This window comes from Schistosoma haematobium, chromosome ZW (assembly GCF_000699445.3).
Source record: "Schistosoma haematobium chromosome ZW, whole genome shotgun sequence".
Taxonomy (NCBI): Eukaryota; Metazoa; Platyhelminthes; class Trematoda; order Strigeidida; family Schistosomatidae; genus Schistosoma; species Schistosoma haematobium.
Window position 1 is genome coordinate 18473581 of NC_067195.1, and position 18941 is coordinate 18492521.

General features: G+C 32.4%; 1 protein-coding gene across 2 annotated transcripts; it reads left to right on the forward strand.

Annotated features, from left to right (window-relative positions):
* Nucleotides 1-209: 209 nt before the first annotated feature.
* On the forward strand, nucleotides 210-7603 carry MS3_00002927 (uncharacterized protein). 2 transcript variants are annotated; one of them, XM_051210591.1, is made up of 5 exons: nucleotides 210-344; nucleotides 1837-2058; nucleotides 2092-2259; nucleotides 5159-5724; nucleotides 6473-7603. In XM_051210591.1, the coding sequence occupies exons 2-4, from the start codon at nucleotides 1954-1956 to the stop codon at nucleotides 5708-5710; spliced, it is 825 nt and encodes a 274-aa protein (XP_051070599.1). In that variant the 5' UTR covers nucleotides 210-344; nucleotides 1837-1953; the 3' UTR covers nucleotides 5711-5724; nucleotides 6473-7603. The 2 variants fall into 2 exon arrangements, with proteins under 2 accessions (XP_051070599.1, XP_051070598.1); XM_051210590.1 differs by having other exon boundaries at nucleotides 210-2058; nucleotides 2092-7603.
* The last annotated feature ends 11338 nt before the right edge of the window (nucleotides 7604-18941 follow it).

An 18941-nucleotide genomic window follows, 5' to 3' on the forward strand; every position in this document is an offset into this window, starting at 1 on the left:
TGGTCATACAGAGCATAACATATTATTGTGCCGTAAATCTTTAACGTGAGCGTTAGTGTTACGTGACCAATTAAAATTGGCTTAGTCTTGTTACTTGTAACATGATTTATGTTTATCAATATGGATAGTTATTACTAACAGTGAGACTATAATTTATGGACGAACCGATGAGATTTGCGATACCAAGCCTTGGATTTTTGCTCGAGGTTCATTTATCAATGTGTCATGCGCACAAGTTGACGATGGCGGTGTTTAGTATTGACCACATGCGCGTTTAGTCATCTTACGGATTGTTTACACATAAATATAATGACTAAACACAATCATTTAAGTTTTTGCAGCAGGTAACTACAAAAGAAGGTCACGCAACACCTCAGATCCTTAGTAATCTTGAAGATAGTTCGTATTACTTTACACTACAAATCTCGCTAGTAGTCATCCGGATATATTGTCATAGGGAAGTAAAATACATGTATGATGTGGTGTTTTCGCTAGGTTTGTAGACTGGTGTACTATTTTTCTTTATTATGACTAAACATTCGTTGTTTGACTAGTTTTACGATACAGGTGGTTATTTACTTTCACTACAGTATGAACCTCTGCAGATGTAGGTAGCTATCAATCAGAGTATATGCTTAATATTTTCTGAGATTGTTTTATGTACAGTGGATTATTTATTCTTGGATCGTGTTCTCTGATCTTATTCACTTCCCTTTATATCACCTCTACCAATTTTCTATTCATCGTAGTGATTTTGTGTCGCTGTTCTGATATGATGAAGTAACAGGCTGATGCACACGTGATAGCCCAATCTACACATTTTGAGGAAGACACTTTAAAGAAATTTCGGGAAAATAGCACAAAATCCCCAAATTTTGATGAAAACTGCCGATTGTCATTTTACTTTGGGGGAAACCCCAGAATCGGGAGGTTGGGAGGTTTCCACGTTAATGATGACTGACCGAACCTAACGTTCTTGATCCTCATTTCACACTTAATTCTCGATCAATACATATCATTTATGATATATGTGGAAAAGCTCATCAAAGTAATTTTTGTAAGTTTCACGTGAGATCTCAAAGAAAAGCTATTATCAAGATTGCGAACTCTTGAATCAGCGGTGTACGTCTTTCGGTGAGACTATGATTTATGGACGATCCTTGAGCGTCTCTAGAAAGACCTTGATAACGTTCATCTACATCGGCTAACTGCGGGTTATAAACCTGTGTGAGGAGTTAGGATCAATATTTACAGTTGGTAGTTAGGGCTAGGAATTCGATTTAGGGCTTTCATCACGAAGTGACATCAGCCATAATACCAAAACTCAAGACCTTTTATCGTAAATCTGATTGGTTCGTCCATAAATTGTAGTCTCGCCAATATTTGAAAGATGTGTAGGAGAATACTCGAACTCAAGATTAAGAGGTAGATAATAAGTGAGTACATTTGTGCCATTATGTTATTGTATTGCTCAGTTTCCCAAGTTTTTCAAGTGAACTCTGTTAATACAGACTCATTTTGTAGTGATATCACACTTATTGTTTTCTGCTTCGGTCTGGGCACCCGGGCTGTATCACATTCCTCACATAAATCAGTGATAACTACTGTCCCGATTGTTTTTGTGTGGCGCATATGTATATAGTGCCCCTCGTACCAACGTTTATGTGTTCAAATCAGTAAATAAATAAGTATTGCTAACTACAGCGGGTTAAAATATTTTGACCCATAGCTCTTTTAGCCATTTTTCAAGGTTTCACTTAATGTATTCATTTAACCAACTATAATAAATGGTATTTTTTATAACGATCCTGACCAATTACCATTTAATTTCAAAAGATTCGCCAATAAGTCCAACCCAATATATTTTTCGAGGTAGCTCACTGGAAAGTATTCAGCACGAAAACAATTCAGCTAGCGTCTTCACCGACTCGTTATACAACAAATGTGCCAGTGATGATAGCACTCTATTCTCATCGTCCTGTCTATTTATTGCTCGGACGAAGTTTGAACACGGCATCTACTTTGATTCAACCTCATATAACAGCTAAGCATCGTGGAGTAAGTGAATAATACTTAATTCATAGTCTTTAGATAATTGAGTCATGCTGCACCATCGAAGTTACGACCGATCGACTAAGCTATGCGTCTTTGTGCTTGGATCCTGAAAATAAAAATTCAGTTATTCTTTCCAGCTGGAACAGCCTTTCGCTCAATTTGCCTTCTGGAAAGGAATTCAGACCGTACATGTGTTCCTCCATGGTAGTTAAAGGATTTTTTCCTGTTTAAGTAAACTGGTTTTTAGTCCCTGGATATTGATAATATGTAAACTTCTCAAAAACCTGATTCTTGGAATTATTTTCTGGAAATAATGTTACGAATTTTCAGTAGTAAAATTTGGTGTATTTAAGTTTGTAGTTATCTAGGTGAAATCTAATGTAACAGAACTGTACTTGTACTGTTTACCACGAAAACACCACAGTTTCTGTCACATTCATTAAGAAACCTTCATGATTTCGATCTATATTCTGTTTACATTTATGTTAATTGGTCATTATTAGTTCCGAATTACTTATGAATTTTTCATGCTATTGGTTGCGTGCATATTCTTGCACTGTTCTTATTGAGAGCCAAGTATAAGGCGCATAGATCAGAAAGACCAAACTATACTATCTTGAATAATTTTAGTTCTAAATAATGGCTACTGTATAAGAACAAACCGTGGGTATGACATGTCTAAAAGTAGACACAATCTTGAAGAGCCACTAACTCCATTCGGAATTTAGATGTGTTTAGGATTTGCCTTGAAGTTCTCATAAAACGTATCCAGAAAATTGATTATTCTGCTTAATGACTTTGTACTAAACGATTTGCTCTGTTTAGGAACTTGGAAATGAAATTTGGTTCGGCTAGTAATTTTTCAAACACTTGTAATAGATCTTTATTAATTAGAAGAATCAGAGTCAATAATTTACTTTAGACGTTATGGCAAAGTGTGGTAAAACAATTCATCAAAGCGTATTCCTTAAAGAATGTTCGTTTATTCTAGAATCTAACCAAGTTATGTCTGTTATATGCACAATGACTATAATAATGGACTCCTCAAACCAAATTAAATACAACAGAGTGTTACCTATAACTAAATAGTTAAGTTCATTGGTTATATTAGTGATCTAAAGTCCAAAGTATGAATTATTTTTACAAAAGCACTAGTAGCTGGGGTTTATTTCCACTACATATTATCCTCTACTTAATTTAACCGAAAATTTCGTATCTACAACAATATTGATATGCCAATCTGTCTCTGTAAGTAAATGTGTAAATGCTAGTACAACTTTCTAGATAATGAAGTGTTCGCAATCAAATAGTGTAACCAATAAACTGACAGCATTAACAATTTCTAATTATTATACTTATCAGTGATTTATCATTTTGTTTTTACCGCAAATAAGCTCTAATTTGTATAATCTTAAGTTTCATTCGAGGTCGTCAAAATCACTCCTCACCCAGTTTCCTTTATATTTACTTCAAGAAGAAGTATCCCCTCAGAGTATTAGCAACTGGTAAGTGATAACCACCCTGATATCTTTAAAAGCACTAGAGATCACTTCGTTCAAAATGTAAAGTAGATAATAAAACTTAAAAATCACCACGTATGCTGTCTAGTGTTTATATTGTTTCGTCGTTTTTATGTGGACACAGAATTAGAAATTCGTTTAGAAACCCGGTATTCAAATATTTGTAATTCTAAATAAATACTTCATCCATCATCTAGGTGTCTTAATTTTGTTCTCTTGATGTAATTACTTAAATCGAACAACAAACAAGCTATCATCGATTAGTAGACACTAATGCTGAAAACTAGCTGTAAATTTTAGTCAAATTAGTGATGCAACTACTTCAAGATATTAAATCAACAAAGTATGTATAAGGGAGGAAGATCGGTTGTTGACTAAATGAAAATTACTCAGTATATCAGTACAGCCACCTATCAGCTATCAATAGTAATTGTTATAATTTTCTTATTACGACCCAGCTACTATTGCTTGGTATTCTTAGACACTCACTCGACAAGGCCCCAAATCAGAAAACGGTTTAACACGAACGTAATTATTATTCTAAATAACAAGAGTAGATGGAAGTAGGAATATATTTATAGTTTTTGAATGAAAAGATTCTAGAGTCTTCTCCAAGTATCTGCTAGCGCTGATTAGATAAAAAAAATAGTCAATCAGTGTGCCCCAACATAATCTTGCACGGAATATCCTTTAATCCAATCCATATTCCGCTAACAGAAATACAAATCAACGGTCAACTAAGTTTCTGTATTAAGCTTTCAGTCGCACTTATTGTTCGTAAGCTAAGTTAGATTATTTGTCCACGCAAGTTAACTCAGATGGACCGGTATTTAAAATTACGACTCATGTTGAGCGCTTTAGCTGTCGAGCCACAGCTTTATATACATTCACATTCTTTTTAAATTAAAAATCTAACCTTTGAAGATTATTTTGTATGGAAGCGTGTTCCTGAAAATATTAAGGTTTACTCCCAAGTGGAATAGAAAAGGTGATAACTAAGTAACTTAACTCACCGAGTGAAGGTTTATGCACTTAATTTCTAGTCATAGTTTAGTTGGATGACTGCTAAGTGCATTGAAGACGATGGAGCGGAGTTAGAACATGCGGTCTATTTGTTGAAAGCATATTTTAATCTGACATCCTTTTAAGATATAATACTAGTTTACTAAATATGTTGAGTATGTAGATAAGTTGGGTATAGCTGAACATCTTTTGGTTTTAATTCATGCTATGCTTCAAGTAGTGGTTATTACCATTGTTTATATTACTAACAGTATTATACAACAAATAATGATACTTAGCATGCACTTATAGGTTTTTGTACTAGTCTGTAAGTCACATGTATTTACTACGTAACATTTATTCACACATCAAAGCTACTGAAACTTTGGTTGATAAAATATGGTATAGACTAGTGACTCAGTGGTTGAAAATACTTTTTTTAGGTGATTAATGACAGCTCTATATTTTAAGTAAATAAAGCATCTCTTTGTAACCTGAGTAAAATTAAAAAGTTTTATATTCTCTTCTGTGAGTTTCCTGTTGCATTAGAATTACTTATTTTCAAATTTTTTACTATATAGTTCAAAGCTACCACTCAACGTTTGGTACATGATATTTGCTCATCTGGAAAATTGACCAGTAGTCAATTCGCCTTAGTGTATGTGTCTTCTAAATTATCTTCAGCCTCATTGGTACGTGCGGGTTTTATGGGCTACCTCATCGGATATTTGTGTACAGAGTCCATTAAACAAGAATTTTTACCCCCATCCTACCTTCCCGTTTTCACCATGAATCATTCTTATCGAAAACATATTCTCTCATCATGGAGATCTAAGTTTGTGAGCCGTAATCCAGAATGTATAATTCGTGGTATTGAAGATCTGTTTACCACACTACCTAAGCTCTCGTTTACTGACAGCAACTCTATAGCCACTTATACGAATATTTTTCTCAATACAGATGGCAATCTATCAAATTCCAGTGTACGTATTCCTAATGAGAATCAAAATATTAGCTACAATCAACTTAGTCTTGCTAATGTTCTTGTAGACGGATATGGTTTCCTTGTCCATGGAATAATGGGTAATAAATTCACATCTTTAGAACTCCTCCAACCTTCATATTCATCTTAGTGATAAATGAAAAGGTAAATAATCTTTTAAGCAATCTTTTCAAAAATAACTTCTGATATGAACTATAGCTGGTCACTTTCTAGTTTTCGATATAGAATCGTGCCATGCTGATTAGTGCTTTTATTCACAACAATGTATTAAGCGGAAATACTTAGCAGAGTTTTCTTTTACAAATTAATTTCAACGACCACTTACTGCAAAAAATTAATTAAAGTACTAAAGAATTAACCTGTTCTACAGAGTCCACCTATTGAATCTCTCGTTCTTTTTTCCATATTCTCCATTCTCTGGATACTTGTAGATTAAATTGCATTGACGAATAAACTAATTAAATATTAAGCTTATTAGAATACCGTGGATTGAAAGATTTAAGCAATTGTAAGGCAACTAGTATGTTGGGCACCTCGGTTTCTCAGATTAGTAAGTAACCTATAAACCCAATATCCTATCACTATTTATGTTTAGTCTATATGATTTAACATCTAATACACTGGTTTAATGGTAGGTACGTTGAGACAACCACGAAGAAGGTCTGGATTTGAATGGTGCAGTTTCGAATCCCATAAGGAGTATAATTAGTCCCCTCAAGATTGCTGACTCGATTTTTTGTTGGAAGTCGATCAATATAAATCTAAAGCTTTTTATCGATTGCTTTTAATTACTTAACTTCAATAACCATTGGATGATTAAGCACCTGATAGTGTCTCACTTCATTACCTTTCATTTACTATCATCTCTCTTGCTCGTTTATTTACTTTTTAGGCATATAATTGTTCTAATATAATTAAAGACAACATTCTATGTAGTAACTATCTTGGAGCAAGTACTGATGTTATTCTCCGGCCTATCGCACCATTATCAACTTCTTCATTTACTACAATCCATAGCTTAGATATTCGTAATGTTCATCAAGCTGTAATCATGGGTTATCTTCTAGCATTTTTATCATCCAATATTAACAATACACCAACAAGTCAATTATCCATATCAACTACTTGTCCATCAATAGAAACTTTAGTAAAATGGACTAATCAATCAACTAATCGTTGGACAACTTATTTAAGTCATCAAATGTTTAAAAATCAATCCAATATTACGTTCTCTTTTCTTCCTGTGAAATCTAATCATTTAACAAATATATCAGCCCCAATAAAAACTATACATAGTAATAATAATAATAATGATTCGTCAGATATTATTCAAATACGTGTAGAATCTTCACAATTGTTTTCAATTTATAAATGTTTCAATTCTAAAAATCACGAACATATTAGTACTGTACAGTTTTTACTGGCTCGATGTTTGTTTACATGCATGTATCATCTGTTAAAGGACAGGTATTCGATGATGGTTTAAAGTCATTACTATTACTTTTTGTATTTATTATTACCCATTTTCTGTATAAGATAGAGTTTTGCTTTATGACAAGAAATATGTATTTAAAAAAATGTGCTTACATTTCGCTGTCTTTATTGTGAAACGAAATTGTAATTGATTATTCTTATTGGATGTTTTACACCGATCGACTGGTTGGTAAACAGTCCTGAACTAATCACGTGACTATTTGTTCGTAAGGTATGATACATCGGACGGTTTTGATCGGTTAGATAGTGACTGACCTACAAACTGACTTCTATTATGATGCCTAAATATGTTTATTTTTTCTTTAGTATTTTATACATAAGCTTGTTATTGTACTTCAGAAAAATGTATTCTGAACAGTGATCTTTTTTAATCTTGAAACATTCAGGCTATTATGTCAGTGATTCGGTCTCATAAGTAGTCATTATCCGACTACATCGTATCATTGCACATCAGCATTGTTTTTCGTTTTGACAACTGAAGAATCGTTCATAAATGCTACTTTATAGTAGACCAATTGGAAAGAAACTGCTAAAAGTATTTTATACACAAGCTTTGATTTTGTAGTGTTTAAGGTTTGAAACATTAGCTAATATCTTTGAGTCATACTTCCATTTCTTTAATTATCTCTGGATGCGTTTTCTTAGATATACTTTAGCTGAGACTGTGTGTTAATGTAGGATACTAGTACGCATTCACGTTATTCTCTAATGAGCCGGTGGTAAAGGCTTCAGCTGTACGTATAGTAGAAAATCCCAATAGAAATCTCGAAAAGATTCAAGTCCATAGTAATATATGTAATTACTTTCAGTACGTGAACATACATTTTTGACATATATCTATCAAAAAAGAAATAAAAACATCAGTGGGATTGTAGTGTCCTGGAAAGATCAAAAAGTTATTCATGGCTCTGGTATATGGATACTACGAGTTCACCTAGGGAGTTGGGAAATCTTGATTTTTCAAACCAGTGATCCAAATAGACTAAAAACTTAGGGGAATGAATAACTACCATGCATTTAGGTCTTTTGACATCGCTTCACTACCCTATGGTTTAAACTTTTGCCTTAAAGACTGAGTAATGCACACCTCAGTATGGGCCTAAATCTTCGAGTCCTTAGGAAGTTAAACGACATTCTTTTCATATTTTCGATGTTCTGACAAAGTAGATTACTTTGTTACGCTTAGACTTTTAAAGTGTCTGGTAGTATATCAAGATATTTGCAAACCTCTTAACAAAACAATTTAATATAGATATCTATACATCTAGTCGTGATGTCATGGAAAAACAGTCTTCAAAATAAACAAAGCATTCACATTCCTTAAACGGCTAAAAACTCAAAAAACAACTTGGCAAAGAAAATGGGAACGTAGAATTTGGGTAGTTCTAAAACCCTGGCCAGTGAAGTTCAGTCATGCTGAGTGTGAGGTAGTTATCCACCAATAGCACCACGAGTTGATTGGAATTACGAAAGTAAACCGCTGGATGCCAACTAAATAGCCTAAAAGACTGCTCAGGGCCTGAATGCCTTAGCTTCAATCAGTGGGGCTGTCTTGGATGCGTACTGATGAGAAATTCCATGCTCAAATGAGACAACTATCTAGTGCTTTCTACTTATCAATGGTTAAAGTCAGTTCGTAATAATAATAAGCTATGAATAACAAACAAATAGCGAGTACATTTTATCATTCGTTCTCGCGAGGTTAATGATACTGCCTGATTGGCACTACCAACGGCCACCATGATATCCGGGTTCACAGAGTCTATCTGACGTCTTTTGAACAAATAAACGTCATCTCAATGGCCTCTTTGAGGCCTTGATCGGCAGCATTTTCTAACTGATTAGTCATCAATATCTTATTTGTCTAATACTTAGTATTAACCTTATTCTGTCAACCAGTTTGCTAAATATGACCATCAGTCTACGTGACTTGATATCTTGTGTACAGTGTTTTGATATTACATGATTGAAGATAGTTGGGAGGAAAGTCAGGTTCAGATATTCCTGCCAATTGACTCCAACCATTTGACATAAATCAATTATATCTGTTATTATCAAGTTCCAAATCAGAACTCCTAACTTATATAGGTCACATATATCACGTGTTAGATTTCTGTTTTTCTTCGGACAACTTTCATAGTCTTATTATACACCAGTCATTATCTTACATTAAGATGCCTGTGTTGATTAAACCGGTTCAACTAATATCTTACTTATATTAGCATAAACCAAACTAATTTAACCTCTCTATCTAAAGTCATAACGTTCAATCCCCAATACAAGTAAGCAATATTACAAAAGAATTTACAATTATAGCTACAGTGACTATAAATTATAAATAGCAAAATATGTGGACAGTATTATTATTACCATTATTTCCATCAAATAAAGTAATAATATCCTTCAGTGTTACAATGTAATTCAACTTGGTGAATATTTCCTCAAATTGATAAGAATAAAGATCAAAGCATTACAGAAGTATTTCTTATTACGTTATTTATAAAAAGACATAATTTAAATGTTAATTTTAATGGTCAATTGTTTAACATCAAACCAAATATTCATGTTTCAAAGAGGAATTCTTTTCTTAGTTATATTTAAATATTTTGTCATTATATAATCGGTTAGTTATAAATGAAAACAACGGAATGTTGTAAAAGTTGATCCTTTCTCAAGTTAGACCATGTAACAGCTTTTTATTAATGGTGGCAACAGGTAGGAGATTAAATTAAGAAGAAATACTTGCACTGAAATGTGGACACATTCTTTTTTTTCTCCCTGAAATATTGAATTACTAAAACTGCATACCATCCAAGTTTCTCTCAAATTCCTTTTTATATAATATATACGTTTATAAATAGATAAGTATTTATAAGTATATTAGAAGACAAAGTGGGTATAATAATAGTCAACAAATTGACCAATAATTCTATGTGTATTAAAAAAAACAGTTCCATTCACTATTGTGGAAATTATTTTTTTATTAGTCATTAAATAGAGTACCAATTTGTATACTGCCCAAAAGAAACCTATGTGTATCTCATCTTTAGATAGATATTTGTTGATAATGTTAAGAATGTATTTGTTTTTCAATTCTAATTCCTATTTATTTGTACTATGACATATGGAAAAAGGGATTTCAAGTAAGAAAATAAACGAACTAAAACAACATTTATCTAATGAAGTGAATTTAATCACTAACCATCGTTTAAAAATGATCTACTTTGTTGCATTAATGATTGTAACTACGAGGAGTATCGAAATATGCACTTTGAGTATACATTATTGTATAAGAAGAGATTAATTGGGAATAATAAGATAAATTACCTTATGATCAGTAAATACCGATATTAGTTTGATTCAAAATTTGAAACGACACTAGAGCAACCCATCAGATCTAAAATAAAATAAAAATGACTGGTTCTGATACAGTCAGTCGTTGAAAATAGTTCATCCAACTATAGACAATAAAAAATACCTGCCAAATATGTGAATTAACTCAATCTGAGGCAGCTTCTGAGCACAAAGAGATCAAATATTCTCTATGAATACCAAAATAGTAGTACCACTTGTAGTAAAAAAGATCATGGATAAGAAATATGAGTCAGGGAAAGTAAATTGGCATAATAAGAGGTATAAAATAATCTAGTAACTCAAAATATGAGGAAAGACAAAGTGAATGTGTTCATACCATTCCGACCAATTTAAAAAAGCTGGTTACGGTAATAACAGTAATGCCAACCTAGTGACGATTTCATGTACTGAAGTCATGTTTTAGTTTGACATGCTCACCCCACTGCAAAAGCAAGTGGTTAACTGAACTCAGTAACTAAGTGAATAATGTGATGACGTTTGAAGTGAACGGTACTGGGTTCGAGTCTCGGAGAGGACATCAACTCTTGGATGAAAGTATATTCAGCTCACAAGCCAAAAGCAGTCCTAGATTCTACTGTTTGCCACAATACGTCTTAAAGTAATTATTTTAATAATAACTAATTATATAATGAAGCCACCTATTTTTGTTAAAAGAACATCAAGAGTAATTGTTAATACGTAAAATATAAATAAAATAATATATAATAGGTAATGTTACACCATTAGAATCATTTTAATATTGCGACCGGATATTCGTCACACTTTCTTCCTATGTACAAAGTTCAGGTTAAAATTGTTCAATAACAGTTCCTTTCACAAAGGTTAGTGGAGTCAGCATCCGTTGCTTGCTAACTATTATGAACGCATTTTTCGTATCAACCTTAAATGAACTACCCGTTATACTAAAAACATTTAGTGAACTTAAATACGAAAAACAGTGTTTATATCATCAAGGAGTTAGTTAAATATTGCTCGGATTACAAGCTAAAATATTACTGAACCAAATGATAGTTGTATAACATAATGTCAATAGTTATAATTGGAGTAAAGATTATTAAAAATCTCAGTTTACTATAGCATTAATAGATTGACAGCTGTTTCTTTCTGAATACATGAGTTTAGTCCGAATATTTTTAGTGGCAACTACTTCAGCAAGGTATAAAAAATAGTGTTCTTTCGTCTGTTAATTAAATAATCATTTTCTACTTTATCTAAATACAAGTAGCATATACGGGATAAGCTGTGGTTGATTAAGCCATTAATATACTCTCCATTTATTCAAAAATCGCAAACTTGGAGAACAAATTATCTTTTTTCTTATTAATCAACACTTGTTGACGCTAATGATATCTCTTATAATTGAAATTCTATAGTTTTCGTACTATCACTTTTACTAGCGATACTATATAATAAACAGTGGGTTGGAAAAAGTTAGTCGAAGTAAAAACATACTCATTACTGGTTGAATGTATAATGTTATCGCCAGTTCCTTAAATAAAATAGTTTGAAAGATGTCAAACGATTCTTTTGTATAGAAAAAGGTAATTTCTATCAATTACTAACAAGCTGGAAATCTAAGACTTTCGGTCGACCACCTCTATCCGTTGGGATGTTAGTTAGTTTTGGGTAGTAAGCAGGAAATCCTGAGCCTAGGTTTCGTGTTATTTGACATTGGTCAAAAAAAGGCGAACTTGAAGTTTTGAGGATAGTGATGCTTCTTACAGGAACCGAATTCACGTGAACTAGATTTACAATCTAAGACACCATCACTAAAATGTTGGATTGGGGAATTTACTTTGACTGACTTCTAATCAGTAACCAGGGTCATGTTTATCAAGTCCTGTCATGTTGATCTAATCCTGTTAATGATATCCCAATTCGATTACCTCTATCTAACATCAAATAGAGTTCATTATTTCTCTAGTGAAATTTTGTGAATAATTAACCATCACGACTTATACAACTGTTCTTATATAAATAAAATAACGCAACAGCTACACAACTTTTTAACCATGAATTGATAAATGCAGAGTGAAATTCCAAAAAATCCTGATGGTCAAAATGAATTTATTACTCAGTTCCTCTTACGGAATGAAATCGGAATTGTGTAACTGTGTTTAATGAGAAACACTTGATATGGCTATTTCACTAACTTAAAAATTTGGCATTTTATGTTGTACACGAATTCTATTATGATTGTTAAAAACAAGTTTATCTAAATAAATATTGTAAAGTATGGTATATTTTTTCAGAAGTATAATAGATCTAAAATAACAAAAGCCATGTGAATGTTTGAAGCATATCAACTATACCTATAGTAATAGTAGTAGTTTCTGTAAGACTAGAAAATCTAACTTTGTCCAGTGTGAGTGATGAGTCAACAAAATGTAGGTGTGAGAATGAGTGGCATATCGGGAATAAATAGCCAGTGTCAGTATATATATATATATATATATATATATATATATATATTTGCTTACACCTACGTTGACTAATTTTATTCGTTATTCACTGAAATACGAAGTTAAAGTATCGCTATATTTTACAAATATTGTTACCCACGCAAAATGTCTTTTTTCTTTTATTCCATCTATATACGTGTTAGTTTTATTCAGTTGGATGGAGAAATAAGTTAATTGTATTGTAAGGTTAAAATAGTTGGATTTGGGCCAGAACCACTGTCCATTTCGATTAAGTACATCTATAAGTTTTTTTTTTAAGTTCAGAAACTCTCCTTGAAAGTCAATGCTTTTCTTTTAGTACCGTACGTTTTAGAATATCTTTCGTCCCTATATATTTAGAAAGAAAAACATAGTAATCCTACCACATAGGTAATTTTATTTAATTAATGCGCTTTTATTACATGACTGTAATTTGGATGAGAATTTTATTCACTACTCTTTGTTCTTAAATGTATGGCAATAGTTATATTGAATTTGTTACAGAAGTCAGTTATGTTTAATGTGAATAGAATAATACAAATTCAGTTGACTTCAATAGTTTATGCATTAGTTAATCATAACGTATAACATTTAAAACTTATACGAATAAGTTACCTTACATCTACAAAAGAAACTAGTTGGTCTGTTGGTAATGGTCTCATACTTAATCTGTCTAAATGTCAAGCTGTTAACTTTAGCATGAGACATGAACGGCATCTAAACACCATTTTGAGATCCCATAATGCTTGTGTCATTGGAGACTCTTTGATAACCACAGTGTCGAAGGTCAATTATCTTGGTGTTACCTTTTCCTCTGATCTCTGTTGGTCTTCTCACGTTTTTTTGTTATCGAAGAAGGTTTTCCGTCCGACTTATTACATAAAGAGGTTGCATGCTCTTGGGATTACTCGTTATTTACTCTTACAATTTGTCAATTCTTGCATATTACATATTATTCTTTACTGTTCTCCATTATTCTTTCCCGGGCTTTTGAGGAAAGACTTTACTGCTGTATTGCGGAGAGTGCTGAAGGCAGTTAGCAAGATGTGTGGTGAATCTTTCGAGGTCATAATTAATATGGTTGTGGATAGACATTTAAAATCATGCAAACTCTTGACAGGTGTTATTTTATCAGATGCTAACCGTCCCCTTCACTCTTATCTTTCTCCTTGTATATCTTCTGGTAGAACGAGACGTAATTACATTAAAATCCAAGCACTCAAGCAAAAGTATAAAAGTTCTATAACACCTTACCTAGCAAATATACTCTGTGACGAACGGGTTGTTAGAGTTAATCTAGTCAATAACCTGCATTCTTAACATGTCTCTAATTTGAAAAGTTGTACAGTCTTTCAGATTGTTTTAAAACACTTTTTGTCTTTGTTTCTGTTTTTTGTTTGTAAGAAACTTGTTGAAATACCCTATACTGAGAATTCTATATTTTACCAAAATATAATATTGAATAAAGCCAATAATAATAATAATAAACATGAAAATGCATTATTGTTTCAAATGAAGATTTAAACAAAATTAATGGAATCAAAGAAAAAAAGCGAAAGTTGTTGTTGTAAAGAAAAACACTGAGTTCGAGATTATTGATTATCAAAAGATCATAGAACTAAGCATTAGCTGACTTCTTAATAAGAAATAATTGAATGTAAATTAGTAGTAATTACAAGTAGTATAGATTAATATCAGTCAGTTAAAAAATGTGATTATACATTTGAAAGAATTGAAAATGATCCGAATGTACTAAAAGAATGAATGTTTTTTTATTTAAAAAAAATAATCCTGTAATGTAATAAATGTAGTGTTAATATGATAAAGAAATACTTATCACTTTGATTAGTATCCTGAGTTTAATACTGGAACAGAAAACTATCTACAATGTTTAATATAGATAATATTTTTATATCGGATCATAGATACGTAGAGCAAGACTTGAAAGTCAATGTTTTGACTAATATAAATTTGAATTCTTTAATTTCTCTATGAAGTAATTAATTCGTTGGTTCTATTGGAAGTAACATAATATGCGGTGTTTATTTCATTTAATAACAATGAAACTATGTTTCTCATAAGAAATTTTCTGAATTTACCGGACACCATTAATCAACTAATGTTTGTTACTCGAAATGAGTACTGGATGCTTAGTTATTTGAATAGTAGAAGATATATAAACTGTTAGTAGATTCAATGAAAGCTTACACTCAGGACAATACAATAATTATCTTATATAGAGCAATACTTAAAGTTTCAGCTTTTTCAAATGTTTCACTATAACTAATAACACTTTTTCGAATTTCTGAATAATGCATTCGTTTATAAGTGGTGCACTCACTTCAAGACCTGCAGGTTAATATAAATAACTACTACTTTAAATGAATAAATCGTAATAAAGTCTACTATATATATTAGAGGCTTTTTGCCATGAAGTTTTCTAATTGAACTAGTTGATCTCTAGAATTACGTATCAAACGAAACTAAAATACTATTCATAAATTTTAATAATGTAATGATCAGTGATATTTTTTGAAAATTAACTTGGTTTGCTTTATCACTTCCATGCATGCTTGAAACTGTTTGTTATTTTCACAAATCTAGTTTTTATTTCAAATAATCAAACTGGATTTATTCTAAAATGGATACAAAATATACAATATGCCATAATATTTTTGTCTGGCCAGATACGGCTATACAGACCAAATCGCAACTCTACGGATCATTGTGGAACAATCAATTGAATGGAATTCATCAATCTACATCAACTTCATCGACTACGAAAAGGCATTTGATAGCGTGGACAGAACAACACTATGGAAACTTCTTCGACACTACGGCGTGCCTCAGAAGATAGTCAATATCATACAGAACTCATATGATGGATTACACTGCAAAATTGTGCATGGAGGACAGTTGACAAAGTCGTTCGAAGTGAAGACCGGTGTCAGGCAAGGTTGCTTACTCTCACCCTTTCTCTTTCTCCTGGTAATCGACTGGATCATGAAGACGTCAACATCTGAAGGGAAGCGCGGGATACAATGGATATCTAAGATGCAGTTGGATGATCTAGACTTCGCAGATGATCTGGCAACAACAGATGCAGGAGAAGACGAACAGTGTGGCAGCAGCCTCAGCAGCAGTAGGTCTCAATATACACAAAGGGAAAAGCAGGATTCTCCGATACAACACAGAATGCACCAATCCAATCACAATTGACGGAGAAGATTTGGAAGATGTAAAAACCTTTACATATTTGGGCAGCATCATTGATGAACAGGGTGGATCAGATGCAGATGTGAAGGCGCGGATCGGCAAAGCAAGAGCAGCATATTTACAACTGAGGAACATCTGGAACTCAAAGCAACTGTCAACCAACACCAAGGTCAGGATTTTCAATACAAATGTCAAGACAGTTCTACTGTATGGGGCAGAAACCTGGAGAACTACGAAAACCATCATCCAGAAAATACAGGTGTTTATTAACAATTGTCTACGCAAAATACTTCAGATCCATTGGCCGGACATTATTAGCAACAACGTGCTGTGGGAGAGAACAAACCAGATCCCAGCGGAGGAAGAAATCAGGAAGAAGCGCTGGAAGTGGATAGGACACACATTGAGGAAAGCACCCAACTGCGTCACAGGACAAGCCCCCACATGGAATCCTCAAGGCCAAAGGAAAAGAGGAAGACCAAAGAACACATTACGCCGGGAAATGGAGATAGACATGAGAAAAAATGAACAAGAATTGGATGGAACTAGAAAAGAAGGCCCAGGACAGAGTGGGTTGGAGAATGCTGGTCAGCGGCCTATGCTCCATTGGGAGTAACAGGCGTAAGTAAGTAAGTAAGTAAGATACGGCTATGCGGAAGCAAAGAATTAAAGCTTAGCTCAAATTTAATATAACTTCATGTTCTTCATCACTTGATGTAAGTTTTATTTACTACTACACCCTCCCCATTGCGTGAATTAGGCTCCAGAAGTGTAAGGTGAGATAGATCATATCATAAAAATATGCACTCTGACTAACTGAACTAGTTACATCATATCATGGTAGATTTATCAATTCATTAACATAACTCAGTTTCATTTACGTGCTTAACTTCTCTGACTTGAAACTAAACCAAATTTCAAGTATAAGCTGACAGTTTCTATATTTAGTTAACCAATAACAATGATAATTTCAAATATCTCAGAGTAAAGTTCGTTTCTTTTACTTCTTCATTGTTCTATTCCGATTTCTGACAATGTTAGTTTTGTAAATCTGGTTACTGACTGCATAGATTTTAAATTTGTTAATAACCTCTCTTGTCGGTATTTAAAAGATATTTAACTGTTTACTATATTTAACTTTGTGATAAAACCAAAATTGAATCTTTAAATCATCCACCTAAAAATAGTAAATTTTAATGATTCACAATAAAGAAAGTGATGATCTCAACTTTATGACAAACATCAATTGGATAGTAAACGTAAATTACACTTCTAACTGTTGCAGAAATTTATAAGACCTTTCATCTAAATTTGATCGAATAGTTTCACAGTATTTGGGCGCCGAGTTAATGTGAGACATTAAAGAGGAAGAATGTATTTGTAAAATTCAACCTTTTCACCTGGCGATCTGATCCAAGCTTTTATAAATATATTTTTCCTCTTTAATGTTACAGAAATGTTTTACAATAAAACCACATTCTATGATATTTTATTCGAAATGCATTACTTTATACTTGGTATATCAGGAATATAAGTTATTTCACAAAGAGTTACTCTGTTTAGTGTATTCCCGACAGCATCTAACCTATTTGTAGATCAAGAAAAAAGCACCAATTCAATGAAAATCTCTATCATCTCAAAATTAATTATATAGTTCCTTCGTTGAAAGTGTACTGTTTTTGAAGTACTAATGAGATTTATTTTAATGATTCTTGGATTTTTGTGAAAAATACACACTGCTATGAAGGATAGCTTAAATTACATTGAGAACTAAGTCAGAAATGTGAAAAATCTAAAAATATTCAGTTATAATAACATTGAATTGATAAAACATGAGGTTACATGATTTATGAAGTTTTGTAGGGAGCTTAAAAGTGTTTGGCAGTTAAGAGAAAAAAATGTTAGTGACATGTGTGCTCATCCGTTTGCATACAAACCTCTTTTCCACATTACTTACTACCTTCACTTCTAAACAACACTCTTAGAGCTAATCTTCAATCAAAATCCTAACTATAACTCAATTGGATGCCTAAATCCTAATCCTAAATCAAACTCTTAACTCTGAATCTCAACTAAAGCTCGTCATTCAAACAGTAACGTTTTTAGTGCTTTTGCCTTATAATGTATTCATACATTTCACGTCTATTCTGATGGACTAAAAATTACCACTACTTTCATAAAGTCATTTAAAATGTCATTGAAGTTTACCAGTAAAGTCTACTTTGACCATTTCATCATTAAATTTAATCCATTAAAAGGTTTTATTGAACTCCACACTAATTTTAAATAAACAGAGGTGTAGACGCACGATACAACTAAGTATTCAGGTATTATCACTTATATAACTAAATTTACCATAACTAGCTGTTAATTAATTATAATGTAGTAAAAACTGTTTTACACTAACATAACGTATAAACGTCTGAAGACTGAACGTTCTTCTGTGAAACTAAGTAGTGGTTGTTGCTGAATGAATGAAACCATGTAAAAATAAATGTTAATCCAAAAGTTAGTGACTTCAAGTTATTAGTATTGTTGACTAAACCTGATCGATTTCCATTAAATCTGAGCTCTCGCAACTGGTGCTTAGATACTATTTACAGCTACAAATTCACAAACTTTTTAAATAATGAATAATAATAAAATGAAAGATATTCGTCTCAACCTAAATTGGAACAAGCAGCTAATTATATCAGTATGAAGAACAATTTGATACACGGGCAAATATAAATGATAAGTTATTACTAAGATAAAAAGCACATGCTGGGTTATACAGTTAGCCATCAAACAAATAATTCTGTGTGTATAGGGTTGTGGAAATTGTTGCATTAATAT